Source organism: Rhipicephalus microplus, chromosome 3, assembly GCF_043290135.1.
Source record: "Rhipicephalus microplus isolate Deutch F79 chromosome 3, USDA_Rmic, whole genome shotgun sequence".
Taxonomy (NCBI): Eukaryota; Metazoa; Arthropoda; class Arachnida; order Ixodida; family Ixodidae; genus Rhipicephalus; species Rhipicephalus microplus.
In genome coordinates this window covers 88,041,816-88,059,531 of record NC_134702.1, presented here as the reverse complement: position 1 = coordinate 88,059,531, position 17,716 = coordinate 88,041,816, and the positions used below count along the sequence as shown (strand labels likewise).

Sequence of the window (17,716 nt, the reverse complement as noted above, 5' to 3'; positions counted from 1 at the left end):
TTCAGTGGTTGCGCTTTACCACATTAATTTTTTAGGCTCAACATTTCGAATCAGGTTACAAGATTGAAAATGATTCCTTTTTACTTTCGAAATGAAACCAAAACCAAATATAAACAAAGCAGCAAGCACTATTCGTCTCCCGCAAATTCAAAGACTAGGCAAATGTGTGTACTACCCATCATTCGCATGGTCGCTGAACGACTGCAGTGATAGAGTCCCTTGTATTTAATCTTAGGAAACTCTATGAGTTGACCTTGTCTACTCTGATTTGAGCCAGGCTTTTGACGTAGTCAGCCGCTTACTGCTTTTGATTAAACGTGCAAGCTTTAATGTTGGCTAGTCTGTTTTGAATCTCCTACAAAGCTGTCTGCTTGATAGGTCATGGAATGTTGCCGTCAATGGCAAAACGTCTTCCTTGTACAAAGTGACTATACTCGGCGACAACTTTTTGTGGCAGCACAGCCCCAGATCTACGTAGGCGAAGCTTCTTCACATGTGTTACTACTCCAAGTAGCCCGTTTTCGTGCGATTGCGCTTTCTTTTTTGCAAGCGTATCAAGCATGTGCTTTTTCCACCACAACCATGCAATAATTATTACACTCATTTGAGTGAAAAGAAATAAAATGCTCATTTTTAGGGGAAAGAACACGAAGCTTCTTTGAAGCGTTGCAATTTACTTAAAAGAAAAAGTATGACGAAGCAGGTACGGGGCGATTGGAACTACGCAAAGTAAAAAAAACCATTTCCTAATTTTCAGTGCATACTTGGTAGGCATCGTTGTTTTCCTTCTTTAGCGAAGCAAGAACTTTCTGAAGATGCTCGCGTTATTTTTAGGGGATGCGAAGAAAACGATGGGAAGCAGAAATATTAGCACCGATTGGTCATGAGCGGGCGTCTGACGTTCGTTATTCCAAATAGGTGAAACGCTATCTTTACTCGGCCAAGAACGCTGTTTGTGCACAGTCAACAGAGTAATATTCGATCATTCCAGCGACGCAGGTGGCACCATGCAGCCGTGCACCGAAGCTGTCACATGATGATAATCTGCGACGCAGTCAGTGACGCAGTTCGGTCTCTCAGTAGTCATGAACCAATGAACGCGTCTTCACGCTCTGCGCCGCTGACATGCACGCTGGCGACATCACTATCGTTGCACCGCCTATAGTCTCTGGAATGGTCCAATACACGAATGCTTCTGTTACGTAGGCCCTGGCCAGCGGTCATGCCCAGGCAAAGCGCAAGGAACGACTCCCTTCGTAGATGCCGACGAGGGCGGTGTTGCGGTAGGTGATATTCAGCGTTATAAAATTACCGACCACCTATGCAACACAATTTAGGGGCAGGGTCACTGGTTTTACGTACGGTTTCCAGTCGCAATTTTACGAGCGAAGCTCCTTAAGCGATGGGTCGTGCGTCCGTGATGTAGTAGCAGTAGTAGTAGTAGTAGTAGTAGTAGTAGTAGTAGTAGTAGTAGTAGTTGTGATACGTATGCACCTCTCGTTAGTGCTCAGAGTATTGGCTAGATAGCGGTACTTCTATGTGATAAATGATGAAAAGATACGAGATGGCGGTACTTGGGCTATTCACTAGATGAATAGACGGATGGATGAACGAACGGACGGACAGACAGACAAGCCGACGGATGAATGGATGGACGTGCGGACGGACGGATGGACAGACGGATAGATGCACGAACGGACGCATGGACGGTTTCATGGAGAAACGGATAGACGCACGCACGAACGGATGGATTAACGGACGGACGGATGAACGGACGCGTGCACGGCTGCACGAATAGACGCATCAACACATGGACGGATTTACGGAATGATTGACGGCGAATACACAGACGGACGCACGAATGGTCGCATACGGACAAACGGATGAATCGATGGTTGGACGGACGGTCGCATGGACGGACAGAAGCACAGACGGACTGATGGGAGCTTCGGCCCACTCATCATCATTCCCTCCGTGGATGTGCTGTGATTTTTGTAAGCATCTGGTGGCCTAGGCACTGTGAATCCTACGCCTAGCCATCAGCCAGGAGTCCTTCGGCCCTGGCGGCGTTCTCGGCTTATCGGATTGCAGAAGACGGGCGTCGGTCGATGGGGCACGTTGCGCCTGGTGCGCTCTAGCGGACTTTTGAAGGCTTTTTGTTGTCTGGCGATACATGCGCGTCAGTCAGCGCCGATAAAATCAGGGCACGCCAGGTTTACTACGTTAAACCGACGTGAAAACCGAGGGTTTTGACTCCAGCTTTTTCCACGTCGCGTAACCTTGAGGCATGCACCGGTGATTTTTTCGGAATATTAGGGACGAAGCTCGTTAAGGCGTGGGTCGGTAGTCACCTGTATTTCGCATGTATGTAGTACCCCCTCACAGCATATACACAAAGTAAATGATGATGAGCAGGACAAAGCTTCGCAGGGATTTATTTTAAGAATAAACCATTCATAAGAGAGTAAATAAAAACACAAATCAATATATTGGAGTAAAAATTACAACAGTGACCAAAAGCACGCGTGGTTTTTGCAGCACTTCCGTTTATTCCAGAACTATTCAGAGCGCTTAAATGGTGCTCATTTGGCTTAAAACCAGCTGCTTTTTGGGCTTGATTTTGTGTGTGGTTCAGACTCATGCTGACCCGATAGCAACCTCTTGGGTATTCAGATGCTTGCAGCTAGCTTTCACATTACATCTCACAATTTGAAACCAAAACTGGCGATTCTCACGTCACGAAATTGTTAACGCGAAGCTTGACCTCAGAGCGAAACATGTAGATCTAGTCAAAAGAGTGCTTCCACCCTCCTGACAACCGCGGGCCATGACCGTGGCGCGGCTGCGGTCACGCGGAGAAGAAAGCTTCTTACGTTGATTTAGGGCTAAGCTACATGTAGTCGTCGTCTGCTTCCATCAGGCGGCTGTGGATAAACTGTGTCCATTCCAAAAACGATCTTCTGTTTTTCTACTTCATATATTGAAGTGGTATTTTTTTTCAATTTAAGTCTTCTAGAACAAATAGGGCTGTGTGCTTCTAAAAATATAATATTTGCATCCGTAATTGACTTTATTATGGGTATATTGAGTGTAATAAGTAAATATTGAAAGTGTGAGTCGCCTGATCACAAATCCACCGTGTGCAGCGGAACAACTTAGGCATCGCCGGACATAATATTGGGTTCTCGTTTGGCATCAGCATAGTCCGGGATTAATTGTGTCTCTCACAAATAAGAGCCCAAAACACTTGTCAGCCTGCTACGTTCATTCGTTTACCATTGTTTTCTTAAGTGGTACTTCTCAATACACAAGACAACTTGTTTGATATCGATGCGTGCCGTAAAACAAATATTCTGATATTTAGGGTGTATGTGCCCAAGTTAAGAATATTATTGCCGTATTCAGGGAAGCTCTCTTCGCGAATAATTGTCGTGAATCAATATAAATGCGATAGAGCACAGAGAAACTGAACATTTTGGACGGAACAGTTTATTGGACGGCCACAACCAATATACTTGATTGAAACCCCGGCCCCAGCTGCTCCACTTCTTTCCACATTCGGTACGATTTGATGATGGAGAAGATGCAAATTTCTGCAGAATGAAACGAGGAAAGCGTGATTAGTACCAATCAACAATATAAGGCAAAAATCATGCAATAAGAATAAAAGTAGTGTAAAGAAACCGAATCTTACACTTCTTCTTGCGGAGGAGGGTGGCGTAGTTCAGTGGAGAGCCAAGACCGTAGCCGTAGTTCAGGCCATAGCCGAGGAGACCGTGGCCGTAACCGTAGCTTCCAGCACCGTAGCCGAGAGAGCCAACGCCATAGCCGTAGTAGGCTGGGGTGGCGTGGGCAATGCCGTAGGTAGCGATAGCTGGGGCGGCGTGGGCGACGCTGTAGGTGGCGACGGCTGGGGCAGCGTGGGCGACGGTAGCGACAGCTGGGGCAGCGTGGACGGCAGCAACAGCTGGAGCAGCGTGGACGGTAGCGACAGCTGGAGCAGCATGGACAGCGGTCACGGCTGGGGCAGCAGCGACAACGTGAGCGGTCTGCTGCACAACCCTGGTGACAGCTGGGGCAGCGGCATAAGTGACGGCTGGGGCAGCAGCAACGACAGGAGCCGACTGTACCACCCTGGTGACTGCTGGAGCAGCGGCATAGGTTGCAACAGCTGGAGCAGCGTGGACAGCAGTAACGGCTGGAGCAGCGTGAACAGCGGTCACGGCTGGAGCAGCGTGGACGGTGGCAACAGCTGGAGCAGCGTGGACAGCGGTAACAGCAGGAGCAGCGTGGACGGCGTAGCTAGCAGCTGGGGCGTATCCGTATCCGTAGCCAGCACCGAAGCCAGTTAGGCCAGAGTAGCCGACTCCGTGGGAAAGACCGTAGTGAGAGAGACCAAGCCCACCATAGCCAAGACCGGAATAGCCGAGGCTGCCGTAGCCAAGGCCATAGCCGAGGTTGCTGGCGAGGGCGTAGCCGCCAGCAAGGTGGCCGATGTTTCCAGCGAAGGCGCTGGTGGCCAGAGCGACGACAATGCAGGCACGCAGCTGGGAAAACATGAGCATTGCGCCACGGCTTAATGCACAGTGCAATAAAAATAATGATCAGAAGAGCGTTGGAACACCTACTTTTAATGTCTGTATGCTTCGAGGGGCGCACTTAGTGCAGACTGACCCATTTAAAACTTATATCTTGGTGGAAGTTCTCTTTCAGAATTTGTGAGTGAATGAGGGCATGAGCGCAGGAACATTTCCAATGAACCTAAAATAAGGGATCACGCCTGTATATGGCGCTACAAGTTTAGGGAGACATTTATCTATCTTACTGGTTCAGACAGCCCTCATTTTAACGATCTTCCTGAAATAATTGGGCAGTCACTAGTGAACGCTGCGCATTTTAAACTAAGTTTAGTCCATTCATATTTCGTTTTCAGTGGGACTGGTTCATTTTAAAAGCGAGGTTCTCAAACACCTATCGCTCGCAACTGCCAGTGAAACCAACGTCGTAACACATCTTTGTAAAAAAATATTACACGAGCGATCAGCAATCTGCATGACTTTGAGGATTGGAAGTATTAGCAAGATAACTGCGTGGTAGTAGTTCTAATGGGCCTCTACATTAGCCTTCTGTTGAAAGCACCTCAGATAAGCGAAAGCTTATGTCGACCGTTTGATTTCGTTATGGGATTTCTGTATGCATGGAATTATAACAAATGCTTCTAGGCAGCTACTAACAATCTGGCCAGTTTACCTGTTGAGCGAGAACAATGTGTTGTCTATTTGGCACTGCTATATCCAGAGAAAGCTTATAAATTGAGCTTACTTATGTCCATATATTTGTGACCAATAAATTGCCACTGATTGATTAATACAGAAAAATTCATGCGACCGAGATTGTTACTATATGTCTCAAGAATTTTTTTTCAATTTAAAGAACCAGCAAAGATGACGACTCACGTTGCGAGGCATGAGTTGTATCTGTGTCTTAATGCCAATATTGGGTGGACCTGATTAGTTTTAATGTTTCATCTAAAAATTCAAAATGCATAATTAAATGAAAGCTATAAGTTACATTTGCTGAACGGAGTCCAATAATGAGGAAGAAAAAAGCGTGTATCCAATTCGAACACACCGCATGCTCTTTGATTGTTCTACAAAGGCTGTCAGGTATTACTTATACTATTACGTGATATTCAAAGTAAAAGGCAGCTAGTGCAAAGCCATCAGCGGACTTACCATAGTGGAGGTGGTTCTTATCCGGCAGAGGAGCAGGTGCTTCTGATTCGGACGGTCGAAATCGGGGCTTTTATACCTGATTTCTGGCTATGAGAAAAAGGTTAAAACCAGTTTCTGCTGTTACACGCACGTTACGCACTCTTGTAGAATAACTATTTTATCTTCGAATATCCCAGCCAAAGTAACAGCTTAAACTTATTTCTTTTCACTTTCTGACTCAAGCGTCCCCAAAATGGCTAGCTTTTCTACATCACGTATCACTTCAGATGTAATAAAAAATTACCCCTGATTAAGCAGTACTTAGTTAAAAATTCTGTCCACCGCATTTGAGCGCAAACCATGAGCAGTGTTGTAATAGCACTGTGCACGGCAGTGCATGCACACCGCCAAACCGGATAGGTAACTTCTGAAGCAACGCATTCACGGATTTTTCTTTTGTTTCATGAAATTTTGTGTTTGTTCTCTTTGTATAAATTTTATTATTATATATGTGTGAAAAATATGGCAAGGTAGTCTATGTTAGAGCAACCTATCAAAACTTCACGATTGTAATGTGCAAGATACACGCAGAATTAGGAAAACTTTTTAAAAAATAAAACAAGAAACAGTCATCAGAAGTGCTATGCACATATAGACAATATTGGGAGTATAAAATGTACAGTGATGATGATGGTGACGATGATTATGATTATTATGACATGTGAAGTTTAACGTTCCAGAACCACCATATGATTATGAGAGATGCCGTAGTGAAGGGCAGCGGAAATTTTAACCACCTGGGGTTCTTTAACGCGCACCCATATCTGAGCACACGGGGCTATATTTTTGTCGCCTCTATTGAAAATGCAGCTGCCGCTGCCGGGATTCAACCTAGTGACCTGCGGGTCAGCAACATAGCAGGTACAGGTATGGGCATAGTCTATGGATACAGTTTAAAGTTCATACAGAGTGTTTCTATCGGGGATAGAGTTCGTACACATAATTTATTGCGCATATACATCTTGCCTATGAGATATGATCATTAGTGTCCTAACGCTATGGCAAAGAGCAGTAAGAACTATAGGCAGTTCATCAAACTTATGCTCATTTAAAAATTATGACATGTTCTCAGTGCACTTCTATGGTTATGGGGATAAGGCCTGATCCAAGCACTCTCGTGTAGGTAAGAAGTGGGCTGTCGAGGTGGTTAAATTGATCATTCACTTGAGCGCATTGTTGGGCATGTCGCGGAAATTCTATAATGATATGTTTCTCTAGCGCATCGGCATCATTACATTGGTTGCCCAGAGTGGACGTTCTTTTGATGCGGCACAAAAAGTACGGTTTATCTAGAATACCTATTCGTAGAGGCTGCAGGAAAGAGTGAACTATTTAATCGATCTTTTGGTTTGGTGACAATCAAAAAAGGGCTGTATTTCATGCAACAGTGAAGAATTTGGGGGTTTATCAAACCAAGCCTCCTTAAAGAATTGGTGGCACACTTCAGGAAGAACATTCTTGCTTTCTGAAAAGGAAACGAGTGTAAGTGTAAAGGGAACGTTCTCGTGGACCGTAGTAGCTAACTTTGCTACAATCTTCTTTCCTATCACTTCTACGTAACTAGCAGACACCGAAGACAAATTTTGTGACCAGCCCGAGAAGCAATCGTAACTGTTTATAGGATTGCATATATTATGCCGTCGCCTATATGAAAATGAATTTTCTCAATTCTAGTTGCAATACACTACACAGTTGTGCCTTTCTTCCTTTTTCAACAACTAAGGCTTTTATAAAACAAGACACATAAACATGGTTTTGGAAGGGAATAATAATTTCATTCGGCAAGGCTCAATAGGCAAGCAGATAAGGTGAAACAATTTTTGCATTTCTTAAAATCAGTATCTTCTCAGCATAATTTAATCGTTTCAAGAACGAAAAATATCCCTATTTAACACGCTCCCGCTCTTGTAATTATGTGTACGACTATATGAAAGCTGAAGAAGGCGAATCCCGACTTTCAGGAAGAAAGGGAAAGAGAATCGATGAATGCCATTCATGAATTTTAAGTATTCACGATGGTGATACTAAAAGCCCCGATAACCATTTTGTAAAGACAAGAATAGTCAATCGTGTTTTCCGGCTTTCCAATCAAGTCCGCTTTTCCATTGAGCCCACCTAACAATCTAGCGTTGTGACACGAAGTCTGTTCTTACATGGTCTGGGAGGTTTAACGTCCCAAAACCACTATGTAATTATAAGACACGCCGTAGTGAAGGGCTCCGAAAATATTGACCACCTGGGGTTCTTTAACGTGCACCCAAATCTGGGTGCACGTTACTGATACTTAACGGGATACTGGATACTTAACGTGATACTGGATATGGGCTACAGCCCATATTCAGTATCATTTGCAAGAGTAAGTATGTGCTGTGCAGAAACACAAGTGTCAACATGAGTAACTGCTGGGAGTCCTTAAAGGGGCAACTTAGAAAAAATGTTTGTTGTTCAAAAAAAGTTCCGATGGAACTTTTTTACGGCTTACCAGTGCAGTCTTCTATCACATGCCCCATTCATTACACTTCTACTTGCACCGCATTAATACAAGAGTATAGCGTCAATTGTGTAATAAATTGCATATTTACCTTCTCACTAACGTTTTTGTTCATTTTCAAAGAATGTTTTTCTACTAAACATTTTCAAATCAAACTTTGTCAGACACCACAAAAGATTGTTCACAAACAGAACATTAATCAGTGTAGTCACTTTCTAACATATGTAGAAGGCAGTGAAAGGATAAAACTTGAAAACTCCTATTACTAGGCGTCCAAACAAAAATACTGTTGTTGCTCAAATGAATTCGATAGGCCAGCCGGCTGGCCATTATTTCGCTGGCCATAGGAGGATCGATAAAAAGAGGTGATTGCTCTAAATGTGGTGGCTGGACGTAAATCGGGTTTCGGAGCTGGCTGCGGACTAGGCAATGCCCGGTGAGTGAGCACGCAAACGACAGCGTCAGTGGTCTCATTTCCCTCAATACCCACATTAACCTGAGCAGGTTCCATGGTACGACGGTAACCTGTGCTCTCGCAAGTCGGGAAAATTTAGAATGCACATTATGGAATTTACCTTCGCTGACTATTGCGGCAAGCGCCCCCGCAGTCAGCAATAATGACCCGGGACTCTCAATCAGCGTCGGCTAGTGCAGTGGTGATCCCCTTCACAAATGTAATGTTTCGGGCACGAAACGTGACTCCTTCAATGGTCTTATTTCGGTGGAAGACGGCCGCCGTGTACCAACCCCGCCAGGTGTGGGCCGGTAGCGTCCACACAGAAGACACTTGGCATATGACCACGAAGTTGAGAGATAGCCTCCTTCGACGCAGTGGGGTTACCATAGTGGAAGTCACAGTCACGCCGTGTGGATGGGGTCACACCTGGAGTGCGAAAAGCCAAGCTACGGGAAGAATGCGGACCATTTGTTCCCCTTATGTCACGTGGGATATACGTAAGCATGTCTGAAGGAGACTCCGCGCATTTGTTTTCCTGCGATACGAGTATTGATTATGAAGATTGGCTTCTCGTAACACCCGAAACGTGTTGGTCAGTACTAAAAAGAAAGTTCTTCCATCCACCCATTCATCTTCAGATTGACGGGACGCTGGTTGGGTGTCATCATATGAAGGTCGAGTGCTCTCTTCTGCGGAGAACTGCATTCATGTCTAGTGCTCTCTAATGAAGACAACTACATTCAAAGTACTCTCATCACATTTTCGTAGGTGGTGCCGAGCTGCATATTAAATTCGGCCGGTGACAAATGCACGAGCCTAGCCAGCACACGGGGCATCTTTTGCATGTCCTGTGGTATGCAAAGCATATTCTTTCACGATAGGTGTTGCTTGTTGCATGTTCGTCTCGAGCTCTCGAACCATTCATTCTTTTGCCCAAGTGGGGATATCAGCCGCAAACAGCGCGTGCCACACACCGGCGACCTCAGCTAACCAGATGGGGAGCTTTATCATGACCAGAATAAATTATAATTATGACAAAAGCATTCTTTGTGGGGTGCCTTGTGTGGCTGCTTCACTGATATGCGCAATGTGCAATGTCTTGATGATTGTTGGAGTCTCATGGCCCAAAACCACCATACGATTATGAGAGACACTGTGTAGTGGAGGACTCCGGAAATTTCGACCACCTGCGGTTCTTTAACATGTGCCCATATCTTAGCACGCGGGCCTCAAGCATATTTTCTTCCATCGAAAATGCGAAAATGCGTTGGAAAACCAACGAACGCGAGGAAACATCACTGTCGCTGTATTCCTTGATGTCCACCGAGCATACGACACAGTGAGTCACGTTCACGTTCTGGAAGGCCTGGCGTTACAGGGATTCAAGGACAAGATACTGCGTTGGATCGCTGACTTCCTGATGCACCGGAAAATTTTTGTAGTTACGCAGGAGGACCCAACGTCAGAACATGTTGTCAACCAAGGAGTGCCACAGGGCAGCGTACTAAGCCCTACTCTCTTTAATGCAGTAATGGCGCAGCTCCCGTATAATCTTCCACCTAACATCAGATGTTCAGTATATGCTGATGATATAAGTAAATGGACGTCTGGTCCATCGTTTTTGGATGTACAACAAACTCTACAAGAAGGATTAGATTATGAAGATTATTTCCTAAAAAAGAGGTATGGCACTGAGTCTGGCTAAAACAGCCATACTTCCGTTTACATTAAAAAGACCTGACAATTTTCAGATTATTTTGCAAAATCAGCCTATTTAAATGGTTAAAACTCATAAATTCTTGAGAGTAATTTTAAACCGCAGACTAACATGGTCGCCTCATGTCCAGTCCCTGGAACAAAAAGTTAATCAGGCCATTCGAATCCTCCGGCATCTCTGCGGGGCCAAATGGGGTGGTATTACAGAGTCGTTATTAGCCCTACATGTTGCCTGGATACGCCCCATCGTAACTTACTCACTGCCTCTGCTGCACGGACTCCGAACCTCCACCGAAAGGAGACTTCACTTGTTATTAACAAGGAGCTTTAGGGTATGTCTGGGTTTACCACGGTCAACTTCCAGTGCTTTAGTGCATGCGGAGGTTCGAGAGCCACCTTTGGCAGTACTCCCAACTAAAGAAACATCTCGAAATTTATTTAGAATTTTCACGTAACATGAAAGTCATTTTTTATCTGGTGCACTAACACAAAGAACGGCAACGAGACTACAGGATACTATATCATCATTTCAAGCAGTAGTACGAGAATTTAAACAATGAAAACCTTCAAAACCCCCTTGGACGCTGCCACTTCTCAACGTTATCCGTAAAATAGAAGGCATAGAGAAGAAAGCAGACATGGCACCTTTAGTAGCGGCACAGTTGGTACTTTATCAGCGTCATGTATTGCATAATGAAAAAACGAAGATATATACAGACGGATCATGCACAGAAGAATCGTCAGCCTGTGTGGTCTTTATACCCGAAATTCAGAAAAAGAAGATGTACAAATTATCGCACGAATCTTCATCGACGACAGCAGAATTGGTGGCTATCTTTGAAGCAGTTGAGCTTATCTGCGAGAATCCCGAGACACGAAAATGGGTGATATGCACTGATACCAAACCTGCTCTTCAGCTAATCAGAAATGTGAGATCACCTTACAAAAATTGTGAAATAGCACAATGTATTGCAGAAACTGTGGAATATGCCTCATCGCAGGGTCAAAACATCGTATTCCAATGGATACCCAACCACAATGGAATAAAGGGAAATGACGATGCTGATAGTCTCGCGAAGAAAGCTTTGAAGGAAGGACGGGATTGCACAATCCCTATGTTTGGGACGGATATTCGACATTTTATATCGCAAGGAGCTAACCATTGTTCGATGGAGAAGTGGTTTGAGAGCCCTAAATCAAAGGAAACGGTACTTTATGAAGTTGATCCACACAGAAAATTTTCCATAGCGACAGACCTCCCACGACACCTAGAGACATTGATCCACCGACTTAGATTGGAAGTAGCATACACAAACAGCTTCCTGCACAAGACACATCGATCCAACTCACCGGAATGCCATTGTGGTCATGCAGAAGAAAATGTTCGCCAGATTCTTTTGGAGTGCGTTAAATACCCGAATGAAAGAGAAAAATTAAAGAACAAATTAGCAAGTTTGGACAGACGGCCCCTCACAATAAAGAAACTACTTGGACCATGGCCTGAGATGCATCTCCAGAAAAAGGCAATAATCTTCCTGACTGACTTTTTAGTGGAGACCGGACTGGACAAGCGCCTATGACTGACAGCCAGAGATGGGTATTATGTAAAATGTGGTCATGTATATACTGACATTAGATTAGTAAGGTGGGCGTGAAAGTTGTTTATGACTGCGTGAACTGCGTGAAGAAAACTGTGTATTGGCATGTTATTTGAACTGGTTTAAGGGGGCAATTATGTGTTTTTTTTCGTATTGTTAATTTGTGGGTACCGTTCTGTATTGTTATATCATTTTTCGCTGCAGAACTTTGTGATATGAAGTAGCCGAGGCAATAGGCACCTCAACCTCTCCACAGCAAAACAGTTAAAACAGAACAGAACAGAAAATGCGACAACCACACTGGGATTCGATCCCACAAGACTCATGTCAGCAGTCGAGTGCCTTCCCTACTAGACCACCGTGGCGGGTAAGTGCAGTGTCTCGTAGCATGATATATGCCAATTCGTGAGGAATCGTTCGTTATAACGGAAAGTAATACGCTCACTACCCATTTGTAACAAGTGAGATAGAAGATACGCGAGCCACATTCTTTAAGTTACCCCGAAGGTCAAATGCGAGAACCACTTTAGCAGTGTTGAGGTGCTCGACAGGGTCCAGGATCTCCTGTGAAGTTGAAGTAGGACGTTTTGTGTGGACCCGTGTAGGTGCAAACTATACATAGTGTCGGCAAAATGTTTTGCTGTTCCGAAAATACCGACACTCTATCGCCGCCAATTCTCTTCATCAGTTTCCCAACACACGGGGTGAGTGAGGGAAATAGGCCTGAGGTCTTCAGTGTTTTCGGCATTTCCGGTGTTAGTACTGCTCTTTTAAAAACCACTCCTTGAGCTTTCATTTTCACTGCGTGGTGTAGGCATGCTTGGGAATTGCCTGTGTGTCGCGCATTTGTCTATTTACTAAAATATGGGTTGCCTAATTGATCGAATAATAGATTGATTGATTTACAATTATCAACTTGCCGTACTTACTTTTTACATGGGAGCAGCTGTCTGTATAGTATTGGCTGTTTTTTTGGAAGTGGGAATCAGTAAAAAAAAATAAACGTGAAGTTCTGCTCAAAACTCCAAAAACATCCAAGAACACTTGAAAAGGTTTAACTTAAAACATGCACATGTCCCTTTGCCGTACCGATATATTTTCCAATGCTTTATTTCGGTACCACTCCTCTTCCTAAGATACTGTGTTGCCCCTTTAGGTTGAGTGCGTTTTTAGTGGAGTTTTGTTGTTATAAAAGAACTCAAAGTGTTTTCTAGCTGCACTTCAAGCAATGTAAAGAAGAATGATTGTAGAGTTGCACTCGAGGTCAGTAGTTGTTGCAGCAAAACACACATGCGTCGCGCTTTAAGCTATCTGCGTTAACTGCACAATCTTTGCGAAATATTTTCGAGGCAGTGTCTCATCATTTTTTTCTTATCTTATGTTATTTCAAGTTTTCTCGCATTTCTTCTGCACTGTATTCCCCTTATATTCTTCCTAACAGCACAGGGCAGCACGTTTACGTCAATTTATTTCTCCTCCTGCACACAGGCATCAATATTTTTGAGCATGCTTGCCTATATGTACTCTGACATGTTAATAATAAGGCACCAACGAAAATGTACTGTAACGCACACTCGTTCGCGTGTAGGTTGTGTATGTATTCAGTAATAGCACATAGTTAACATATGAAAGAAAAATGAATCTTGAAAATTCTGCCTCTAGAAATTTGAGTGTAATCCTGGAACCATAACCTGCTCACGGGGTCGTCTCCACGCTGTGCGCTGTTTTGGGTGATATAATACTGGAGACAACTGATGAGCCCAGCAGAATAGAGGAACGAGAAAAGACAGGAGTGAATTCGTATTGAACTGAAAGGAAGGGATGTTGCATTATTTTTTTCGCCCTCCTTAGCACTACAGGCTCATTGGGTCATCTGCTATGCTTATTTTTATTACGCTCTCTAACTATTGAATAACTACGTGAATGTGCCCTATAATGTATGTAGACTGTTTAAACCCACTGCTGTAAAACTGCCAGACCACATTGACAGTATTATTGAAAATTATAGGCCTCCAACTTCGAGTTTTTATTAGCGAAGTTGAAACGTTTATCTTTCACGGCTGCGTTACGTCATTCCCGTTGTGGCTGCTAGAAGATATGTGATGTTCTTAACAAGCAATAAGAACGCCGACAAGAAGATTCTATGGAAACAGTTTATTTGTCTGCTACAGTAAGTACAAGCGCCTGCAGATTCCAAGAGTGTTTTCTCATTCCTATATGCATTGTATTTCGGCCCTTCTAATCCATTGGAGAAATTTCTGAAACAAGAAAATATAGAATCACCAAACGTCATGCTTGCTTTAGGAATACAAAGAGGAAGAAGCAGACACGACACAAAAAGATACCTACACTTTTTCTTGCGCAGAAGTGTGGCGTAATGGAAGGGAGAGCCGAGGCCATAGCCATAGTTAAGACCATAGCCGAGAAGACCGTGGCCATAACCATAGTGTTTAAGGCCGTAGCCAAGGCTGCTGACACCATAGCCGTAGACAGGGGCCGTGTGGTAGGCAGCCACGGCTGGCACGGCATGTGTAACGGCGGCAACAGCCGGAGCATGATGTACAGTGGCAACGGCAGGGGCAGCGTACGTGTGGACCTTAGCAACAGCCGGAGCAGCAGCATAAGCTATGGCTGGGGCCGCTGCTACTACTGGAGCTGAATGCACGACCTTGTGCACAGCCGGAGCGGCAGCGTAAGCCACGGCTGGAGCAGCGGCTACCACTGGAGCTGCATGCACGACCTTGTGCACAGCTGGAGCCGCGTACGCATACCGAGTGATGGCTGGGGCGGCGTACGCAGCGACAGCTGGGGCAGCGATGGCGTAGCTCGCAGCAGGAGCATACCCGTAGGCAAGACCGTAGCCGGTCAGGCCGGAGTATCCAATGCCATGGGCGAGACCATAGTGGGAATGGCCGAGACCGCCATAGCCAAGACCGTAGCCCAGGCTGTAACCTCCGGAAAAGTGTCCTCCAGCGAACGCGCTGGCGGCGAGAGCGAGGAGTACGGCGGCGCGCAGCTGAAATGAGAGGATGGTAACTGTGAGAAGGGAAGCAGTGCCGAACACGAAATAATTTACACATTTTTGTTTATGCACCGTTGCTCGTAAGGCCCAGTTGTAAATGCATATAAAATAATCTGTTTACAAATAGCGGGGCACGACATTGTGTTCCAAAGGTAGACGTATTGTAGTGACACACTTTTGTCCAACTCATGAAAAAAACAGCGCAAGCCAACGCGTGTTGTCGATATCATATTTCGTTGGTTTATTCGGCGTTTTCGGAGTTTGTCTTACTAAATAAAGTACATTTCTCCTGTTTGCTGGCTTCCATAGCGTTCATAGTTAATCATTGCAGGTCGTGCACGAATTTTAGCCATGAGTTATGGAATTAGGTGTACGATTGGCTATAGAGAAAGTTGAAATGGTGATTTATGATCAATTTTTATACATTTAAAGAAACTTTGGTTATTTAGTGCAGGGCTCTTATATATGAAAAACCCTGAAAGCGTCAGTACGACGGCAGTTGTTTTTTTTTCAACCAGAAGGTCTATTGAAAGCTAGAAAAGTAGCCACTCGGGAGCAAGAAACTTAATTTTTTAATTCAAGCTTAAAGAACAGTCACATCCCATTGTTGGTCGTACTCTGCGCTGTGAGTTTAATCCTGGTGCTTTACAAAGAGGCATCCTAAACAAAACCTTATGGTGTTTTGCGAATCCTCATTGTATAATTGAATGTTGCATAAACAAGCGAGAGACGTGATAGTTTGGAAACATTGTGGCTCTCGCCAGTCAAGAAGTAAAAAGCTGCTTGCTTCGCGGACGTCAGCATCCCAGTGAATGATTTCGTTCTGTGGGTAGCTGCAGGAAGAGTCAAGCTGTTTCAGTTTTCTTGAGTTTGATATTCAAATCGAATGGTTAACAGTGGCTGAAATATAAGCCTATTGATTGATTGATTGATTGATTGATTGATTGATTGATTGATTGATTGATTGATACGTGGGGTTTAATGTTCCAAAACGATCATATGATTATCAGCGACGCCGTAGTGGAGGGCTCCGGAAATTTCGACCACCTGGGGTTCTTTAACGTGCGCCCAAATCTGAGCACACGGGCCTACAACATTTCCGCCTCCATCAGAAATGCCGCCACCGCAGCCGGGATCTTATCTTGTGACCTGCGGGTCAGCATCCTAGTACCACCGCCACTAGACTACCGCGGCAGGGTGAAATATAAGCAGATGACGATTCCCGTTCATGTAGATCATGATGGTACAGAACAAGGGAAAATGGCTGTCACCGACAGAGGGCGTGCTTTATAGCTTGTGGCTTATAAGTCTCATTTTACCCCTCAATATTCTGCTGAAGTGTATTCTTATAGGTATATATGCAGACACACTAGACCTTCCGCATCTATTTTTTTCACTGAAACCCACAAACGGTCGAATCACCTACTAATGGGTCCTCTTGATGCACAGTTGGCCAAAAAATACAATGAATGTCAAAATATGCGTAAAATATTCGTGAAATACTCCTTCTTTCGACACTATCAGCTCTCCTATAGCTGGAAGCCAATAGGATACTACGAGGTGGGCTTTGGCTTTGGTTGTTGTGGGTGCGAACGCATCTGAGCGTCGTTCCACACTTTATGCAAGCCAGATTTTTCAGCGCATGTGTTACCTGTTATTAATACTTACAATAAATATATACTTTTATTGCATACTTGTTTCTTATTTTGGGCCATAAAACATTTCTTAACTTGAAATCGCATTGAGGCTTTGCTCAGACAAACATGCCCTTATCAAATGGTCAATAGTTGACATCGGTTTCACCGAAATATCACCTAGGTGGTACGAATTTCGTAAATACCGAGCATGCAGGACCTGTCTTTTTCAAGATTGCCACTTTATGTTTCAGCCTTGAAGACAAGTCCACTTTTGAAACGTACCTCTGCTCACGAATTGTGCATCAGAAGCTTCGATATTCTTCTTCTGCCTTTTCTCTAGCGCCTAAGTGTCCAATCCGGCAAATCAGTTGTAACTTGAACGCTTTCCGTGCACTGCTTCACTCTACACAGAATATGAAACAAATAAATGCCCAGCTCTACTTTCAAGTGAACGAATTGGGGCTCTTTAGCATTGGTGAGCCGCGTTCATCGAAAAGCTACAAAACGCTGCGTTCTAACGGATATCTCCGAGAATCCCTTGCAAGCGTAAAGCGGTCACCCGCGATGCACACACCCTTGTCCGACGTACTCACCATGTTGTCGGTCTTAATCCTATGAAAGAGCCGAAGGTTCTGTAAGGTCCTATCCCAAGGCAATGCTTTTATATCTGGCACTCGACTGGCGAGAAACAGCAGCAGCTGAGCATTGCCAGCGAAGGGGAGGATAAAGGGAACGCCCATCTTTGATATTCGTGTTTTTTCGTCGCCAAAAAAAAAGAACTGAGGCCTAACTCTTTAAGCGAGCAATTAGATTGTTAATCGCGAGCGTTTTCCTGGCGGTCTTTCCATTCCTACTACGGTACGAAGGACGGCGGTGAGCGCTTATATTTTTGTGTGGCTGTTACTTTTTTTTGTTCTGCGGAGCTGTTGTGCCAAAAAGTACGCAATTGCGGCCAAGGCGCGATCAGTGGTCATTTAAGTATACGGTGTTAGTTTTTATCGTGATACAGTGTGGCCTAGGC

At 44.5% G+C, this 17,716-nt stretch overlaps 1 protein-coding gene across 1 annotated transcript; it reads right to left on the bottom strand.

Moving 5' to 3' along the window:
• Positions 1-3,473: 3,473 nt before the first annotated feature.
• Positions 3,474-17,450, bottom strand: LOC119160389 (uncharacterized). The gene is made up of 6 exons (XM_075887913.1): positions 17,289-17,450; positions 14,386-15,052; positions 9,009-9,148; positions 5,736-5,822; positions 3,695-4,547; positions 3,474-3,593 (listed from the first exon to the last, which is right to left on the bottom strand). Coding segments are annotated over exons 1-6 (1,896 nt in total). The 5' UTR covers positions 17,436-17,450; the 3' UTR covers positions 3,474-3,591.
• Positions 17,451-17,716: the final 266 nt, after the last annotated feature.